This window comes from Scylla paramamosain, chromosome 5, assembly GCF_035594125.1.
Source record: "Scylla paramamosain isolate STU-SP2022 chromosome 5, ASM3559412v1, whole genome shotgun sequence".
NCBI lineage: Eukaryota > Metazoa > Arthropoda > Malacostraca > Decapoda > Portunidae > Scylla > Scylla paramamosain.
In genome coordinates, this window is record NC_087155.1 from 14074192 (window position 1) to 14093981 (window position 19790).

The 19790-nt window shown below is 39.7% G+C and overlaps 2 protein-coding genes and 2 long non-coding RNA genes across 12 annotated transcripts in view; 2 read left to right on the forward strand and 2 right to left on the reverse strand.

Moving 5' to 3' along the window:
- The window catches only part of LOC135100944 (zinc finger BED domain-containing protein 4-like), a 1269-nt gene extending 841 nt beyond the window's left edge, over positions 1-428 (reverse strand). The window contains exon 1 of the mRNA XM_064004563.1: positions 1-428. This exon is cut by the window's left edge and continues 337 nt beyond it. Coding sequence (XP_063860633.1) covers positions 1-113 — 113 coding nt within the window. The 5' untranslated portion in view covers positions 114-428.
- Positions 429-792: 364 nt separating this feature from the next.
- Positions 793-5871, forward strand: LOC135100549 (uncharacterized). 3 transcript variants are annotated; one of them, XR_010268793.1, is made up of 3 exons: positions 1022-1036; positions 1384-2977; positions 5452-5871. It is a non-coding gene; the product is annotated as an uncharacterized LOC135100549 (long non-coding RNA). The 3 variants fall into 3 exon arrangements; XR_010268792.1 differs by lacking the exon at positions 1022-1036 and adding an exon at positions 1239-1253; XR_010268791.1 differs by having other exon boundaries at positions 793-2977.
- Positions 5872-11358: 5487 nt separating this feature from the next.
- On the forward strand, positions 11359-16171 carry LOC135100555 (uncharacterized). The gene is made up of 3 exons (XR_010268795.1): positions 11359-11693; positions 13411-14868; positions 15823-16171. It is a non-coding gene; the product is annotated as an uncharacterized LOC135100555 (long non-coding RNA).
- A 2347-nt stretch (positions 16172-18518) lies between these two features.
- The window catches only part of LOC135100550 (phospholipid-transporting ATPase ABCA3-like), a 32776-nt gene continuing 31504 nt past the window's right edge, over positions 18519-19790 (reverse strand). For all 7 annotated transcript variants that reach the window (XM_064003544.1, XM_064003539.1, XM_064003543.1 and 4 more), the window contains one exon: positions 18519-19770. In XM_064003544.1, the coding sequence (XP_063859614.1) occupies positions 19438-19770 (333 nt within the window). In that variant the 3' untranslated portion in view covers positions 18519-19437. The remainder of the gene's footprint in view (positions 19771-19790) is intronic.

Here is a 19790-nt window from a genome sequence, read left to right on the forward strand (position 1 = left end):
TGGTCATGTTGCTCTAAATATCGTTCCATCATGTAGTATGTAGAATTCCATCTAGTTTCTACATCCTGAATAAATTTCTTTGAAGGCTGCTTTTGCTGCTCTTGCACCTGCATGAGCTTATCAGAAGTCTTCACGCTTTGATGGAAAAAACTTACAATAGTCTTTATTTTTTTCTTTTAGCTTCTGGACATCCTCAGTGTTCTTAATGGAGTCCTGAACAACTAGATTCAAAGTGTGTGCAAAGCACGGGATATGGCGAACATTCATTTCTTTTATTGCTGCAGTCATGTTAGCATCATTGCCAGTCACAATTGAGTGAATTTTATCTAAAGTGTTCTATTTATTGCAGACAAGTCTTATCTCTTCTGCAATATTATCTTCTGTATGGGACTTACCCATACGAACAGTATCAAGAACAGCAGACTTGAGGATCCACTTTGGGGATATGTAGTGAGCTGTCACTGTGATGTATGTTTTTGTTTGTCGGGATGTCCATTTGTTGTTATATATATATATATATATATATATATATATATATATATATATATATATATATATATATATATATATATATATATATATATATATATATATATATATATATATATATATATATATATATATATATATATATATATATATATATATATATATATATATATATATATATATATATATATATATATATATATATATATATATATATATATATATATATATATATATATATATATATATATATATATTTTTTTTTTTTTTTTTTTTTTTTTTTTTTAAGCAGAGCCTGGCTAACCCAACCGCCACCTTTATCCTTAACATGGTTATATGCATATATACATATTTACATAATAAGCGATGTTACTGTAAAATGTAGCAGAGTCCACCCTGGCCTCTCTCCACTGCCAGGTGCCTGCAGACACTACTGGTGGCCTCCACCCCTCGCCGGGAGGGAAGGGCTGACCACGGGGAGCCACCCTGCTCCTCACTGCCGTGTTGACAGCCCCATCGTCCCAACGACTCAGGGCGCGGAGCAAAGGTGAGAACTAGGTTTGTGTGCAGTTCATCTACCTTCTCATTAAACTTTATTATTAATATTTATTTTCTTCCCAGATCTTGTGAGTTTTTAGACATGTGATGCACAGTCTTTCCCCGCCTCTTCCCGTTGCCAGATGTCTTGCCGACAGAGCTGGTGGTCACCAGCCCTTGCCGGGGCAGGAGCTGCCCACGGGAAGCCACCCTGCTTCACAAACCGCGTAAGACAACACCCCAGCCCGGCAACTCAGGGCGCGGAACAGAGGGAAAGGGATCCCGAATTCTCCAGGTCAATTATACTCGCAATTGGTCTTTGTATATACATGTATTAATATTGTTTTTCCTTTTCAGGAGTGACGGAGTGTGGAGGAAGTCGATTTTTTCACTTTGGTTTTACAACTGCCTGAGGTGAGTGTGGTAAGTGTTATTTATATATCGATTCAGGTACAGTATTATATAAATTTAGGCTACGAGGAAAATTCCGGTTGTATCTAGTAATATTTTCTCTGTTTTCCTTCAGTTTAATCATAGCATGGTGTTCAAGGTCTTCTAATCTATCAACAGGACCACGGCATGCATCATTATTTATACCCTACCTCACAGGACATCTACCAATCAGAGTGCTAAGAAACTATTACGCATATGGCAACACTAAATCGGTGCATACTATTGGCTATCATGAACGAAATATTTTCATATCATTCATGCAATTTCTTTGAATACCGGATTAAGGGACACTATTCATGTGTCATTCCTTTACACTCCATTTCGTTCACTTGTAGATACCATTTGCAAAACTTCCTGAATAATATTCATAACACATTTTAAACACTGCATAAGTTTGTGATTTGTAACTCACGAGTATCAGCCATCAGTACTCACGAGGCGAACCGACTCCAAGACTTGGAACAGGTTCCACGCAAGGCTTAGCGAAAACGTCGGAACCGAATCCGGATCCGGTTCCCGCCCAGCACTACTGGTCGGTGTACTCCACTCATTGCCATCAGTCAACGACATTCCAATCATACTGACCTTAGCAAGCACCCAGGGAGAGCAGTGCGTGGTGATTGTAATGATTATCAATAGCATCTCTACCTTAGTGTATAAGTTCTGCCTTTTATAACGTGTCTATACATATTTGGAAGAACCAGCACCTTCCCAAACAGTGCGAAAAGAATGTTGCAGCATCACAGTTCACTGTATGTGGCGGAGAAACTTTACAGTGTGTCATTATTGTCATTCTCAAGGTCAAGGTGCAGTCAACCGCGCAAGAGGCCCTTGGAGGCAGGAGGATGACATCACTGTACACTGAACAGGGACTTCCCTTTCATTTACTTTGGGATCATGGCAATGGTCGATATGAAGCAGTTCAAGTAGCGCACGTGACTATGGAATTAACAATAATATCCTGAAGCTATACTCGACAATTGACAAGTGAAGGAAGACACAACGAAGAATTCCCTGCTGTGTTTATCAATAAAAAAAAAAAAATAAAAAAAAAATAAAAAGCTCAAGTACGTACGCAGCTGTACACAGAGTGGCGGTGTCCGGCATCTAGTGGAAGGGAGAACTGCCAATGGGAAGATCCACCCACATAATATCAGAACACAACAGGGTAATGTGCTGTTATAGTTATTCCTTCACGTGTGGTATCAAGATGCTTAGGGTGGATTTCCACAGCATTTCCTCATTATGAAACAAATATTTTCAATAGAAAAGAAAATATGACAACTAAATTTCCTGTGAAGTTCACATCATAACGCATCAGACAGTCTGCTTCCCGCCGCCACTCTTGTCGCAGCGATGAGTGACCTCGATTGTGGAGACGGTGACTGCGGGGACGGTGACTGTGGTGACTGCGGGGACTGCGATTGTGGGGAGTGTGATTGCGACTGTTGCAATAATGACAGCCTCTGCTGCTGGTTCTGCGTGAGCGACACGACAGGTGGGTGACATGACAAACATTTTGCTTGACCTAGGGACCGCTTGGTGTTTGCAGACCTCGCTGATATTCTGCATCAAGGGGTTTTCTATGCTTACAGAAAAAAATATCATGCATTCCGAGACAGTGATGTGATCACTTGATTAAACAGATACCAGCATAACATCGGTGTTGGTCAAAGTACAATGTCCAATATACATCAAGATGGGGATGATATTCGTAGACTCCTGAGAGCATGAGGACCTCGCGCAGTGGCGGCGTATGTCTGCGTGCACTCTGATGCTGGTAGTGAAATTACCACGCCAGTCTGAGAAACCGACATGATAGATGACGTTAAGCGTTTACCACCTCGGTGATATATATATATATATATATATATATATATATATATATATATATATATATATATATATATATATATATATATATATATATATATATATATATGTACACACAGTAGGCGTCGTTGATATGCGCGGTTAGGATTTCCTCAACCTTGAACTAAACTGGGTACATTAGAAGGCTCAAGGAACTAGATAAATAAATAAATAAATTAATTAATAAAATAAATAAAATAAAATCAATATTTTGCTTTCCTAACAAGCTTCATTCGCTTCGGAAGAGCCTGGTACAGTCTGGAGGTAAATTTGAGCCATGGAGTCCCACAGCTGCTCCTTGAGCTTCGGTGGCGAGGAAACATCGTATTTCTGCAACCTGGACTTGACCTTTCCCAAGAGGTTTTCTGTTGGGCTGAGATCAGGGGAGTTGCCAGGCCAGGGGCTGAAGTAGCGAATACTCCCAAAATCAAGAGCATCAGTCTCTAGATTGGCTTTGTGCCATGGTGCCCCATCCTGCATAAAAAAAAAAATGTGCCTGGCACGCTGCCATCGACGGGTTAAGGTGGTCTATCAGCAGGTCCAGATAGTTGTGAGGATTCATTCTGAGGTTCTTTGGGAGAAAGGCTAAGCGCCCCAAGTCGTGATAGGAGAAGCAACCCCAAACCGTGACTGAATCGGGGTTTTTAATGGGGTGGCGTATGTACCGCGGGTCACCATCACTCACATTAAAAGTACTCTCTTCACTCCAGAGTACTTTCTTCCACTCTTCCAAAATCCAGTGTCGGTACTGACGAGCGAAATTGACCCTCATTTGTCTATGGCGCTTTGTTAACCAGGGTTCGGGAACAGCACATCTGTGGTACTGTGACACACTTTGTGCAAGTAGTCTTGAAGAGTGCGTACTGCCACACTACCGAGTATCTTGGGTTTTTTTTTTTGTGCTTTAATTCTCTTGCTGTAAGGGTCGGGTTGCACTTCACCTGCCTTTTTGATGACAGAGTCCTGTTCGAAAACAGCATTTTCTTCCTATGATGGCCTTAGGGGTCGGGAAGGAACCGGGTCCAGCGACCATAACTGAGTTGTACGGACTGAAACTCCTATATTCTCGGCAATACACCAATTAGACTTTCCTTCCTTGTAGAGGGCATGCATGACCTCTATCTGAGCTTTTATGAGCTGCTTTTTCTTCTGCATGGTTAACAGTAGAGGGGTTAGAAGGAAGCGTGCCTCGCAAAGAAACTGGCGGGAGAATGTACCATACAGATGCAGACTTCATATCCTTGCCAGGGCACAAGACACCCGAGTGCTGGGGACCGGAGACTGGAGGAAAGACGTCACTGAATTGCTAAGTAAAAGTGTTGCCAGATCTCTCAACAAATAACGCGATGGCAGGGGCATTTTATTAAGCGCGGTTTTTATATACGTTCCTCCTGCCGCGCATATATCGAGCGCGCCTACTGTATATATAATATCACTAATATTTCCGTCAAAGTAACCACTACATGCCGTTGTTACTGATTTCTGATAAAAAAAAAAAATGTATATAAAAAAATAACTGTTTCATGTTTTGTTAAAGAAGAAAAAGAAAATAATTGTACTCTTGAAGGACGAGACAGATTTGTGCATGGAATCTTGACTGTATCCACATCAAATAACAAAGCCACGCAGTACTTAATTACTCGCATTGTCCGGCATAACGTTGTCTTTTCACTTCTACACCGTCCGTTGGCCTCAGACGGCCAGCAGGTTATCACAAAGCTGCGCTGATTCTTCTGAGACGTTCCTGATTTAATGGCTTCAGTTATTAACAATAATGATCATTTCCTTGTTGTAATTATTTGTTGGGAAAAATTGAACAAAAATTACGCGTCTGCTAAGAGTTTTGAAGGGTGGTAAAGTATTAACAACAGCTCGATAGAAACACTTGCCCGATATGATATGGCCAAGCATGATGTGTTCAATAATCACCAATTTGCATTTTTCTTATTACCTTCTTTTATTGCCTTTCCGTAGTGACGGAGGTTTTCCAAAACGAGACCTGTACCATTTTCAATGCCATCCCATGATGTAAAAATCAGGTAAATGTAATGACCCGCAGGGGTTGCCTACGTCTACATACAAATATATTTTTTTTTTCAGATTTAACTGATGATGACCGGAGGAAGAAGAAGAAAGAAAACAAAGAAGCTGACCAAGAGGAGGTGGTCACCAGCCAGCCAGGGGCCGTATCTTTGTCAAACACCACAAACACCACCAGTGATACTTCTTGAGGAACGCCGCGCCTACGTGGCCATCTCTCCCACGTCAAGTTTTTTTTTTTTTATAGGGAGCGCGGGCATGGTTTAGCCAGCCAGATGAGCCTGGAAATGCTGACTCTTTTATATTCCATTTGTCCAAAGCCACAATGCCATTACATGTGACTTGTGACCCGACCTTGTGATTAAGCTTGTTAATTATTGAGCAAGCAAGCAATGACACGGTTTTCTCTGTGATTTATATAACATTGAGTACTATGTCAAGTATGAATTAAGAGATTACACAAAGCAAATATAAATTTCAGTGTTGTTTTTTTATCTGAGGATGACATCATGAGATGTATTGTTAAATAAATAAATTAATTAATTAATTAATAAATAAATAAATAAATAAATAAATAAATAAATAAATAAATATATAAATAAATAAATATATATATATATATATATATATATATATATATATATATATATATATATATATATATATATATATATATATATATATATATATATATATATATATATATATATATACACACACACACACACACACACACACACACACACACACACACACACACACACACACACACACACACACACACACACACACACACACACACACACACACACACACACACACACACACACACACACATACATAGTATACAGGGTTGAAAATGAATATGAAGAAAACGAGTGTTCGATAAGTTTATACCAGACAAAGAAATCAAAATCGAGAATGAAGTTATAAAATGTTTTCAGGAATATATATATATATATATATATATATATATATATATATATATATATATATATATATATATATATATATATATATCTTGACTCAATTTTTGACTCAATTTTTGACCCACCGCACCCACCGTGTGTGCGTTGATAGTTGCTACAGTGACTGGTACAGCGTCCACTCAGGTGTTCCCCAGGGTAGCGTACTGGGACCTCTGCTGTTCAATGTCTACACTTCCGATCTACTACAAATCACTAGCAATCCTATTTACGGATATGCAGATGATGTGACACTTGTTGCTACTGTTGAGTCACCGAATTCACGTCTTGATGTTAGTACATCCCTGAATGAGGATCTCAGACGTATATCTGACTGGTGTCGCACCTGGAACATGAAACTGAATGCATCAAAATCAAAATGCTTGTGTATTTCACGCTCTCGCACGCTAAATCCCCTTCACGGCCCTCTGCTTGTTGATGGCGCGCCTCTGACAGTATGTGATGAGCTTGATATTTTGGGTGTCAGATTCGACTCAAAACTGTCTTTTGAACGGCACATCAGGCGTCTTGTCAGTTCTGCCTCGCAAAAGCTTGGTGTTGTGAGGAAGGCTTACCGGATTTTTGGTGACCAGTCTATCTCTGCCAGCTGCTTCCGGTGTTTTATTCTTCCACTGCTGGAGTATTGTGCTCCTGTGTGGTCTTCCGCAGCTGTGTCCCACCTCCGTCTCATTGACAGAGTTGTCTCCTCCGCTAGGTTCCTCTGTGGTGGCGAAGCAGCTTGGGATCTTGGTCACCGACGCAATGTCAGCAGTGTCTGCATGCTATATAAGATCCATGCCAACCAGCTTCACCCGCTGAATGCCTCCATCCCAAATGCATTTGTGCCCACCAGAAACACTCGACTTGCGTCAAATTCACATGCGCGCTGCTTACAGCAGGTTAGGTGTCACACCAGTCAGTTTCAGCGAAGCTTTGTTCCTTGTGCTGTAAGACTTTGGAACATGCTTGACGAGGGCACATGCGCTGCGAGTGATGTGCAAAAATTCAAGTCTGCTTCGAACAAAATCTTGAAGAGTCTAGTCAATTAAACTCTGGTTGCTTTTGCAGCTATACCTGTGATAAATTATGTAACTATACCTGTGATTTTATACCATCAAGTTTTAGTAGTTATACTACATTTACTCGTGTTGTCTGACATATATTAAATAAGTCAGAATTGTTGATTTTTTTTTGTTGAATTTTTTTGTGAGTTTTAATAATTCTCAGTTCGTTGAGGCGTTCTTTATAATTGTTTAACCTATTTTCTCCTCCTGCTCTGATTTCATCCTACTATTGTGCTAAATGCTTTTCCTTTCTTCTTTCTACGGTCAAGGTGGGTGGGGGTTGTCATCTGGCAACTTATAGCGCTTGCGCTCGTCCCACTCTGCCTTCTCCGTTATGTTTAATAATAATAATAATATAGCAGGAATATAACGGTATCGTACCGAGGAGCCTCCCGCCTATGAGCTGGGCGGGCTATATTATCCTTTATGTACAGAACACCACCGGGTAACTGTTATACTGTAGTTCAAGAGAGAGAGAGAGTGTGTTAATGTTACCACGCGACAACATCGGAGGTGTCACTTGTCACCACCCACTTGTGACCATGGTAACATTGACACTCTCTCTCTCTCTCTCTCTCTCTCTCTCTCTCTCTCTCTCTCTCTCTCTCTCTCTCTCTCTCTCTCTCTCTCTCTCTCTCTCTCTCTCTCTCTCTTAAACTACTACTATTGACCTGGTGGTGACAAGTGACGCCTCCGATGTTGTTCCCACCGACACTCTGAGCTTTGTACAATGGTCACAGATCCTGAAGTAACCTTTAAAGTTATAATTAGCACTGGTGAGATCTCAAGTACAATTCTGGTCCTCATATTTAGGGAGGGCGTACAATGACACGCCGGTGACACAGGCGACGCAGCACAGAGCTGGGTAGAAAACTGCACCTCAATATTTAAAATGTATGCGTGCACGATGGCACACCGGTCAGCGCAGCGCAGGTGTAGGTACACCTGTATGTCGACAAGGTTTCTGAATACGGGGAGGACGGTTGCGGTCCACACCAATGGGCGAGCTGGTCGTCGCTCGAAGGCAGCGCCACCAAGCAGTCAAAGTGATAAAGCACTAGCCATCGCACTGAAGAACCTGGGGAGAAGTGCGATTTGTCCACTCACGCAGCATTTTATTCGCATATATGTTGCCAAGATGGGTATTTGATCATGCTCAGCAATATACTGATTACTTAATCCCAAGTGGAATAAGGATTTATTCTTTTTGTGTTATCAACTCATAATGTACTTGTCATTGATACTGTGATGAACTTTTCAGGTGGTAGATTATGTATTAGTTTAATGGTTAAATAGCAGTGTGACCGAGCTACTCATGGGCTTTCCTTGAATCAGGATCATACGTTTTCATGTATAGTAAAATCCCTCTTATCCGGCATCAAAGGGACCGCCGACATGCCGGATACTTGAATATTGCCGGATACTTGAATAGAAGTGAAATTATGTCCACAATCACCACCCTACACTCACGTATCTTACTATAACAAAGATCAGCTGATCTTAATCATCAGCTGATCTGATCAGCTGCTTAAGTATAAGCACAACACGCTTCCTCTTTTCTACAACTTTAGGCATGATGAAGGCGTCAGGCGATAAACAGTGTACACGCGGGACTGAGTCACTGAGTAAACTCAGTGCAGTGGGCCGCGGGTGGCGCGAAGCAGTGCGCTCTGGTGGTGAGGGGACAAAGTATGCCTCGCGCGGGAATTTTAATCGATTTTATGAGTACACATTGATTTTTTATTGATTTTAAGGCTCAGGAAAAAATGTGCCGGATACTTGAAGCTGCCGGATACTCGAATGCTGGATGAGAGGGATTTTAATGTACTGAAGTGTGGTGTGAGAACAGTTGTAATGTGGAATTACCTGCCACAATGTGTTACCTCACCTATCAACATTGCAGTCCGCTATGCACTAATATCGTAGCAGTATGCTCAAGTATTTTGACGAACATCTTATAGGTAGTAGATTTAAGCCACTGTACGAATTCCAGACATGACCATCACATCGCATGGGGCAGCCAGCCAGGTGAGCCTGGGAATGCTGACTCCCTTGTATTCCATTTGTCCAAAGCCACAATGCCATTACGTGTGACTTATGACCCAACCTTGTGATTAAGCTTGGTAATTATTAAGCAAGCAAGCAATGACACGGTTTCCTCTGTGATTTATATAAACTATGTCAAGTATGAATTAAGAGATTACACAAGGCAAATATAAATTTCAGTGTTGTTTTTAATTTAAGGATGACATCATGTGATGTATTGTTAAATAAAAAAAAAAAAACATACATATATATATATATATATATATATATATATATATATATATATATATATATATATATATATATATATATATATATATATATATATATATATATATATATATATATATATATATATATATATATATATATATACACACACACACACACACACACACACACACACACACACACACACACACACACACACACACACACAGTATATAGGGTTGAGAATCAATATGAAGAAAACGAGTGTTCCATAAGTTTAAACCAGGCAAAGATATTAAAATCGAGAATGAAGTTATAAAAGTGTTCAGGAATATAAGGCATTTATTTAGGAAAAAAATAGTTTGAGCCCAAGCCATGAACAATAAATCAGCAGAGGGATAGGAATAGCATGGAGCTTTTTTTTTTTTTTGTCAAACCAAACATTACAATGAAGAGTAATTTCCCACTCTCAATAATAAAGAAAAAAGCATACAGGGAACCAATTAATTTTACCAGTCCTCACATATGGCTCGGAGAGCTGCAGCCTCACTAAAGCCGTAGAACGAAAACTAATGAGCACAAAGAGCAATGGAGAGAATAATGTTTGGGACTGCATGGAGAGATAAAAAAAATAAAATAAATAAATAAATAAATAAAAAAAATAAAAAAAATAAAAAAAACTTGGATTAGAGAGCAAATTGTTGAGGGCACTTCTGCTTCAATGGAAAGAAAAAAAGCATATTGAGTTAGGCAGGACACATGATGCGTCAAACTGATAACAGATGGACAATTAGCGCCGCAGAATGGCAACCAAGAGATGGAAAAAAAAAATAAAAAAGAGGCGAGGCAGACTGAGGGCAGCGTGGGGAGAGCGGGTGCTGTGGAATTTGTTAATTTGGGAGAGGTGTGTTGAGGAGATGGAATGCTGTGGTGCTTACAGCTTTAGTTACTGAAAGGAAATACTGTTACGTATTACATTCAATTGTATCAAACTTGAACTCATTACATAAATCTGTTATTTGCAGCTGAATCATATTATACTCGTTTCATCATTGTCGTTGCTCTCAAGGAGCTGGCGGGGCTGGGGCTGGAGAAAGACAATGGGGATTAGTGGAAACACTGAGACAGGAGGGAGGGAGGGATGAGGTCACATGGTAGGGAGAGAAGAAATAGGAATGGATCCAGTGTTATGCCACCTCCCTTCCAGCTACAGTTTGTAAACCTAAGGTTCCTATATATATATATATATATATATATATATATATATATATATATATATATATATATATATATATATATATATATATATATATATATATATATATATATATATATATATATATATATATATACTGAACGTTTCAATTACTTTGGGATGATGCTAATGGTCGATAAGAAGCAGTAGGAATTTTGAAGTAGTATACGTGACTATGGACTGAACAGTAATATCCTGAAGCTATACTCGACAATTCAAAATAATGAACAAGTGAAGGAAGGAAAAACAAAGAATTCCCTGCTGTGTTCTTCAATGAACAAAATAAATAAAGAAAGAAACTTCGTAAGTACGTACGCAGTTGTACACAAAGTGGTGATGTCCGGCATCTAGTAGAAGGGAGAACTGCCAATGGGAAGATCCACCCACATAATATCAGAACACAACAGGGTAACGTGTTATTATAGTTATTCCTCCACGTGTGGTATCAAGATGCTTAGGGTGGATTTCCACATAATTTCCTCATTATAAAACAAATATTTTCAATAGAAAAGAAAATATGACAACTAAATTTCCTGTGAAGTTCACATCATAACGCATCAGACAGTCTGCTTCCTGTCGCCACTCTTGTCGCAGCGATGGGTGACTTCTACTGTGGAGATTGTAACTGTGGTGACTGCGGGGACTGTAACTGTGGTGACTGCGGGGACTGTGACTGCGGGGACTGCGATTGTGGCGACTGTAATTGCGACTCTTGCAATAATGGCAATTTCTGCTGCTGGTTCTGCATGAGCGACACGACAGGTGGGTGACATGACAAACATTTTGCTTGACCTAGGGACCGCTTGGTGTTTGCAGACCTCACTGATATTCTGCATCAAGGGGTTTTCTATGCTTACAGAAAAAAAAATATCATGCATTCCGAGACAGTGATGTGATCACTTGATTAAACAGACACCAGCATAACATCGGTGTTGGTCAAAGTACAATGTCCAATATACATCAAGATGGGGATGATATTCGTAGACTCCTGAGAGCATGAGGACATCGCGCAGTGGCGGCGTATGTCTGCGTGCACTCTGATGCTGGTAGTGAAATTACCACGCCAGTCTGAGAAACCGACATGATAGATGACGTTAAGCGTTTACCACCTCGGTGATATATATATATATATATATATATATATATATATATATATATATATATATATATATATATATATATATATATATATATATATATATATATATATATATATATATATATACTTTACTTTGAAGAGTGCGTACTGCCACACCACCGAGTATCTTGGGGTTTTTTTGTGCTTTAATTCTCTTGCTGTAAGGGTCGGGTTGCACTTCACCTGCCTTTTTGATGACAGATTCCTGTTCGAAAGCAGCATTTTCTTCCTATGATGGCCATAGGGGTCGGGAAGGAACCGGGTCCAGCGACCATAACTGAGTTGTACGGACTGAATCTCCTATATTCTCGGCAATACACCGATTAGACTTTCCTTCCTTGTAGAGGGCATGCATGACCTCTATCTGAGCTTTTATGAGCTGCTTTTTCTTCAGCGTGGTTAACAGTAGAGGGGTTAGAAGGAAGCGTGCCTCGCAAAGAAACTGGCGGGAGAAAGTACCATACAGATGCAGACTTCATATCCTTGCCAGGGCACAAGACACCCGAGTGCTGGGGACCGGAGACTGGAGGAAAGACGTCACTGAATTGCTAAGTAAAAGTGTTGCCAGATCTCTCAACAAATAACGCGATGGCAGGGGCATTTTATTAAGCGCTGTTTTTATATACGTTCCTCCTGCCGCGCATATATCGACCGCGCCTACTGTATATATAATATCACTAATATTTCCGTCAAAGTAACCACTACATGCCGTTGTTACTGATTTCTTATAAAAAAAAATGTATATAAAAAAATTAACTGTATGTTTCATGTTTTGTTAGGGAAGAAAAAGAAAATAATTGTACTCTTGAAGGACGAGACAGATTTGTGCATGGAATCTTGACTGTATCCACCTCAAATAACAAAGCCACGCAGTACTTAATTACTCACACTGTCCGGCATAACGTTGTCTTTTCACTTCTACACCGTCCGTTGGCCTCAGACGGCCAGCAGGTTATCACAAAGCTGCGCTGATTCTTCTGAGGCGTTCCTGATTTAATGGCTTCAGTTATAAACAATAATGATCATTTCCTTGTTGTAATTATTTGTTGGGAAAAATTGAACAAAAATTACTCGTCCACTAAGAGTTTTGAAGGGTGGTAAAGTATTAACAACAGCTCGATAGAAACACTTGCCCGAGAAGATACGGCCTAACATGATGTGTTCAAACTATCACCAATTTGCATTTTTCTTATTACCTTCCTTTATTGCCTTTCCGTAGTGACGGAGGTTTTCCAAAACAAGACCTGTACCATTTTCAATGCCATCCCATGATGTAAAAATCAGGTAAATGTAATGAGCCGCAGGGGTTGCCTACGTCTACATACAAATATATTTTTTCAGATTTAATTAATGATGATCGGAGGAAGAAGAAGAAAGAAAACAAAGAAGCTGACCAAGAGGAGGTGGTCACCAGCCAGCCAGGGACCGTAGCTTTGCCAAACACCACCGGCGATCCTGCTTGAGGAACGGCGCGCCTTGGTGCCTATCTCACCCACGTCGTTTTTTTTTTTTTTTGTTACTTTCCTAACGTGTCACCTCCGGTGCCTTCTGCCAAAACAATAATGGAGATTACTACATGTGTTTGTATTTGTAACGTAAATATGATTGCAGAAGCTGTCTGACAGCTTTATTTTATGGATGATCATTACATTATTACATTGTATTTTTTTTTTTCGTCATATTGTATGTTATTCTCAATATGTTTATGCAAAAAAATTATCAAGCTTTGGACATTGTTTTCCTTATGTAACAAGAAACAAGTCACGCGTCTGCTTGTGTGTGTGTGTGTGTGTGTGAGAGAGAGAGAGAGAGAGAGAGAGAGAGAGAGAGAGAGAGAGAGAGAGAGAGAGAGAGAGAGAGAGAGAGAGAGAGAGAGAGAGAGAGAGAGAGAGAGAGAGAGGTATACACTGACACACGTGTATCTTAACAGTAATCAAAATGTACCAAAGCGTACTGTTGTTGTCTACAGAGAAAAAAAAACATTAACAGGGGCAGGAGTTACCCAATCTTATGTTTGTTAGTCATATTATCGTTGTGTATGCCCTTATACTCTCTCTCTCTCTCTCTCTCTCTCTCTCTCTCTCTCTCTCTCTCTCTCTCTCTCTCTCTCTCTCTCTCTCTCTCTCTCTGTCTCATTTTGTTTGTTTCTCCAAACGGCCGGAAGTGATGATATTATCAATACGTCACAACACTTTCCGTTTTTCACAGAACTCGATCCTCGTGACTGAAATATACCCTTCGGGTTTTTTTTTAAGATATGTTGATAATGTTATCTCTTATCGTCTTCTTCCAATGGCACTGAGGCGATAGCATCTGACACATTGTTCTTTTTTTGTGCTCCCCTTACTGATAACCAAATGAAATTATTGAGGTGTTTGACATTAAGAGAAATTAAAGAGAAGAGTTGATGGCACCATTCAGTGCGTATATTTATTTAAAAAGAAAGACAAATAAAACAGAACCCATCTTTGACATCTAGGGTGCTCCTGAACCAACTTCAATTATTTTTTTCTAAAGTGGAATTTCACTGTGATGACTTTCATCACAAAGAAGACATGGCAACCCACTTCTTCAACCCTCAGCTGGAAGTCCCTACACTATTGGAGATTTATAAGTTTGTTGCAATCACACGCGGCGCAGCGATGGGTGACATTCTCGATACTGACTGTGGCGACTGCTGCTGTTGTACCTGCGACAGCAACTGTTGCTGCTGCTGCTGCGACTGTAATACTGAATGTTTTAACAGTTTTTCCATTGGTTATGACTGTGATATCTGCTGTGTCTGCGACGAAGCAAAAGGTGAGTGGCGTCAGGGGTGCTTTAGGCTCATCCGCTTCCTCCACAGACAGGTTTTCCAGCTTTCTCGTCGACGTCAGAAAATAAGAATGACATCCATAGGACTGAAACAACGATACACACACACACACACACACACACGCACACATATATGTGTGTGTGTGTGTGTGTGTGTGTGTGTGTGTGTGTGTGTGTGTGTGTGTGTGTGTGTGTGTGTGTGTGTGTGTGTGTGTGTGTGTGTGTGTGTGTGTGTGTGTGTGTGTGTGCAGAGAAGCCATATATATATATATATATATATATATATATATATATATATATATATATATATATATATATATATATATATATATATATATATATATATATATATATATATATATATATATATATATATATATATATATATATATATATATATATATATATCGCGTAAGAGGGTCACTGGCCAAGGGAAACGAAAAAGAAAAACATTCCACTGAGGTGCCAGTCCCAAAAGAGATATCAAAAGATCCATCGAAAACTGAAGAATATGTGTCTTAGAACCTCCCTCTTGAAGGAGTTCAAGTCATAGGAAGGTGGAAATACAAAAGCAGGCAGGGAGTTCCAGAGTTTACCAGAGAAAGGGATGAATGATTGAAAGTACTGGTTAACTCTTGCATTAGAGAGGTGGACATAATAGGGGTGAAAGAAAGAAGAAAGCCTTGTGCAGCGAGATCGCGGGAGGAGAGGAGGCATGCAGTTAGCAAGATCAGAAGAGCAGTTAGCATGAAAATAGCTGTAGAAGATAACAAGAGATGCAACACTGCGGCGATGAGAAAGAGGGGAACACAGTCAATTAGAGGAGTTGATAAGAAGAAAAGCTTTTGATTTTAATTTGATTTCCATTATTATCCCAGTATGTTGTAAAATAATAAGTCATGCTTGCAACCTTTTTCGAGCTACACTTTATCTTTCCAGAAATAGCAGATGAAACTCGTCAGTGGAAAAACGAGAAGAGAGAAGTGGTGACCAGCCAGCCTGAGGCCACACCTTTGTCCTTCACCACCGCCAGTCCCTCGTGAGGATCGCCAAGCCTCAGTGTTTAAGTTTACTTCGTTATTTATCTCACCTTTGTTCACCTACAGCAGCGCCTTCCGCTATAAAGGAATCAAAGTTACTTTGCATAATTAATTAATTTTGAATTTTACGTAGTTTATAATTACAGCATTTAAAGCAGTAATTTTCATTCTTATTTTTTGTAGGTATGAATAGTCGACATATTTATGCAAAATATGTAAAAATTATTAAAATAAATAGATAAAAAAAATGAGGACTATTTAAAGTAGAACGCAGCTAGTCACACCTCAGACATACAAGAGAGAGAGAGAGAGAGAGAGAGAGAGAGAGAGAGAGAGAGAGAGAGAGAGAGAGAGAGAGAGAGAGATTAACTGAAAACTCATGAGGAAACATATCCTAAAGAACAGAAAATTCTCTTCTAAAACCTTGTGTCTTAGAGTACCAGAACTTTTTTGCATGTGAGTAATAAGCGGCAGTAGTTACTTAATCATGAGAGACTCTCTGACACACGCAACAAGTCCCTTTTCCTCACACTGTGCATCCCAGCGGCAGGGCGGCACACCGGTTATGATCTTTACTGACGCCTGGAAATCTAATGTTGACGTCACCTTTTGAGCGTCTCTAGGAATTCAACCCGTGACAATCTTTACTACCGAGTTTATTTTTAACTTCCGAGATGCCTTCCATCCTGTTAGCTTTGTGTACGCTCTATGGCTACCGATAAAAAAAAATAAAATAAAAAAAAAAAGGCATCGGCACCCGTGGGTCGGATGATTGAAATTCTTTGTCTGGGTCAGTGGAGTGTTGGCAGGCCTGTTTGCTTATCAGAAATGGTAGAGATGCCATGTAAGTTACAGTGTAGTAGGGGGTTATATGTTCCTGCTTGGCACCTTCCACACTAGTAGGATCAACATATCGTGTCATTTCCTGTAAAACATACTCCATTTATCATGTTTCCTCACATTGTAACAGTGGCGATATTTTTTTATATATATTTTCATCGGGGTTATATGTACATTATGAGTAGGTAGGTATGAACACTCACTCAGAGAAAGTATCGTTACACATATAGCACAAAACAGACAACAGGGAAGCATTCCTTGATAACAGGATACTCATGTTGGTATCCCTGCAGTGTAGCTGGACCTGCATGAATTAAGTGAATGACACTGGCAATTGAAGCAGTAAGACTTGAGCTGCTACAGTAACGTTTCATGATTCACAGTCGGAGCCTTGGTAGAACACGCTCACCAACCCTGCCAAGACTACCGGGTTATGACAGGATGACCATGTATATATACTAAGAGTAAATTAACTTATATACATGGACATCCTATCATCCTGTCATAAGGTTGTTCAGTGTGAAGCTCGCTCATCCCTACTGTACCCTACTGTAACGAAACTTTTTGAGTGCATGTACATTCTTTATTTATATTTCATGGCAGCCCTTCAAAATAAATAAATAAACAAACAAATTACAAAATAATCAAAACTCAATACTTTGCAGATGTCCATGGTTACTAATGTTAGTTCCATTCTGTATAGTTCACTTATTTCACGTAAAACACACTCGGCCTCTCAAAAACTGCAAGGTAGAATGATGCCGATTACGTATGTGGCACAGATTACGTATGAGGGGGCAAATCGTTAATTAAGAATACTGCCTCTAACACACTTGTGAAATTATAACCACATCGTTCATGGAAACAAAATAAAAATGTGGTAGTATTGAAGACAGACACGCAAGATCTATCATCCCTCGTCTTATTATTAGTCATTATATACGTTTCTAGTGCAACATAATCATTACACACGACTTTTCTCTTTTCGGCTTTTCTTTTAGGCTAACTTCTCTTTTAGGCTTATTTTTAAAGCCATGTAATGTTATATAAGTTTCTCGTGCAACACAGTCACTACATAAAATCTATGATATCTCATCTTATTTTTAATGTCATACACGTTTCTAGTGCACCCTTGGTCACAACACAAGACCCACCATCTCTCTCTATCTTATTTTTAGTCATTATCATACGCTTCTCATACACCACACTCACTACACATCACTACATGATCTTACAGTATCATTTACACTCACCATAATCTCCAGAAACAAACGGTGACGTAGAAATTAAGCAAAAAATCTAATGTAAACAAGTGGAGCCTCCCGCGTAGCCAGTTTAGCAGAGACATCCTGAGATTTCAGCTTTTACAACGGTTCCCAATCTCATTTGTTTCTTGCTCTTGTTACGGAATCCTTTCTAATTCTTTCATGTTGTTTTGGTTTTTCCTTTTCGTCTATTTTCTTTCACTATGGTGGTTCGTATTTTCTATATTCGTGTAATTAATTTGTTCCTTTGTCACGGTCTTAATTATCGGTTGTATCGTAAATAAGCTTATTTAAGTGTGATTTAAAGTTTCGGAGTATGTAAGTCTAGCAGTAAGCTAAGCCTAGGTCTGAGATTAACGTGCCAATAACACATTATTTACTTCTATTTTTGCCACCGTTAACAGAAACAGGAACTGTAGCTTAATAATTAGCCTGGAAGTATGCTGAGCCTGGAACTAAACCAAGCCTAGGAGTGAAATGAAAGTCAATAACACGTCTGTACGTATTTCTATTTTCACTACCGTTAATATGCTAAAATTAAACGAGATATGTGCCTATCCTGTGTATGTACATTTTGCTGCCCTCATTAATAGCCACAAGTCTGGTGATCAAATTCCTTCGCCAACAAGTTAGTAGTTTTAACAATACAAATGAAAGAATAGATAACACTTATTGCATTTTTACCGGAATACAGAAGGACAATATTTCCTATATTTACTAAACTTTGTTGTCATTAATCATATAATAGGTATGTATGGAATCAACACATGAACTTAAATGAAAAACAGGCAAAAGATTTACATGACACAAAGACTGACTTTGCCATTAAAATAATAAAGTATGATAATAAATTTCTTTATATTCTTTAGATCCTTACTTCTAAACAGTTATATGAAATTATGAAACAGTAGTTAGAAAAATTCCAGTGGATGTTGGGTACCTTTAGACAATATCTTGATGGTACTGAAGCCCTAAGTATTCTCGTGGTGAATACAATGGTTGGCCTTTGCCTTTCAAAGCGTGACGTGATTCGATTACATAACGCGGAAGTGTGAGTGTAAGAAATGCCATAAATTAACGTCACCTTTATTATTCCTCTTGACTTTTTCCTAAGTATTTCTCCTTCAACACTACTACTACTACTACTATTACTACTACTACTACTACTACTACTACTGCTGCTGCTGCTGCTGCTGCTGCTGCTGCTGCTTTCACCACCACTGATATTACTACAATTACAACCACAAAAACACCGTCTCTGTCCGCCACAAATGCACCACACAACCATACAGGCGTATCATATATAAAAGTAGCTTGTCAGGCCCCCAGCGAATGGGAAGATCTGCTGTTGGTCATTGCTACACTAAAATCAGGGGGTTCGTCGACATCTGTGATCCGTTGCACGAATGCTAAAGCTCCGTCACCATAGTCTGTGCTGCCTGGGGAGGTTCTGTGGCCACGGCTGGAATTACCTGAGGAGACACTGGCATCATGGTCGGCACCACGTGGGGAGCAGCAAGGCCCGGGGTGCTCAGCTGCGTTGCTTCCCTCGCGAAAGACAAAAACACCTGTTCGAGAGAGGTGTCTGACGCGGCGTACACCTCCACAATGGACGGCAAGGACATAGATTGTGAGACAGGAGCTTGGGAGCCTTCTGGGTCCTGACCTGCCTTCAGTGACTCCATCACAGCAAACAGTCTGCCCCAGGTGACGGTGTTGGGCACCCGATAAGCCAGCATTCCCTGCGATGTGTTATTACTTA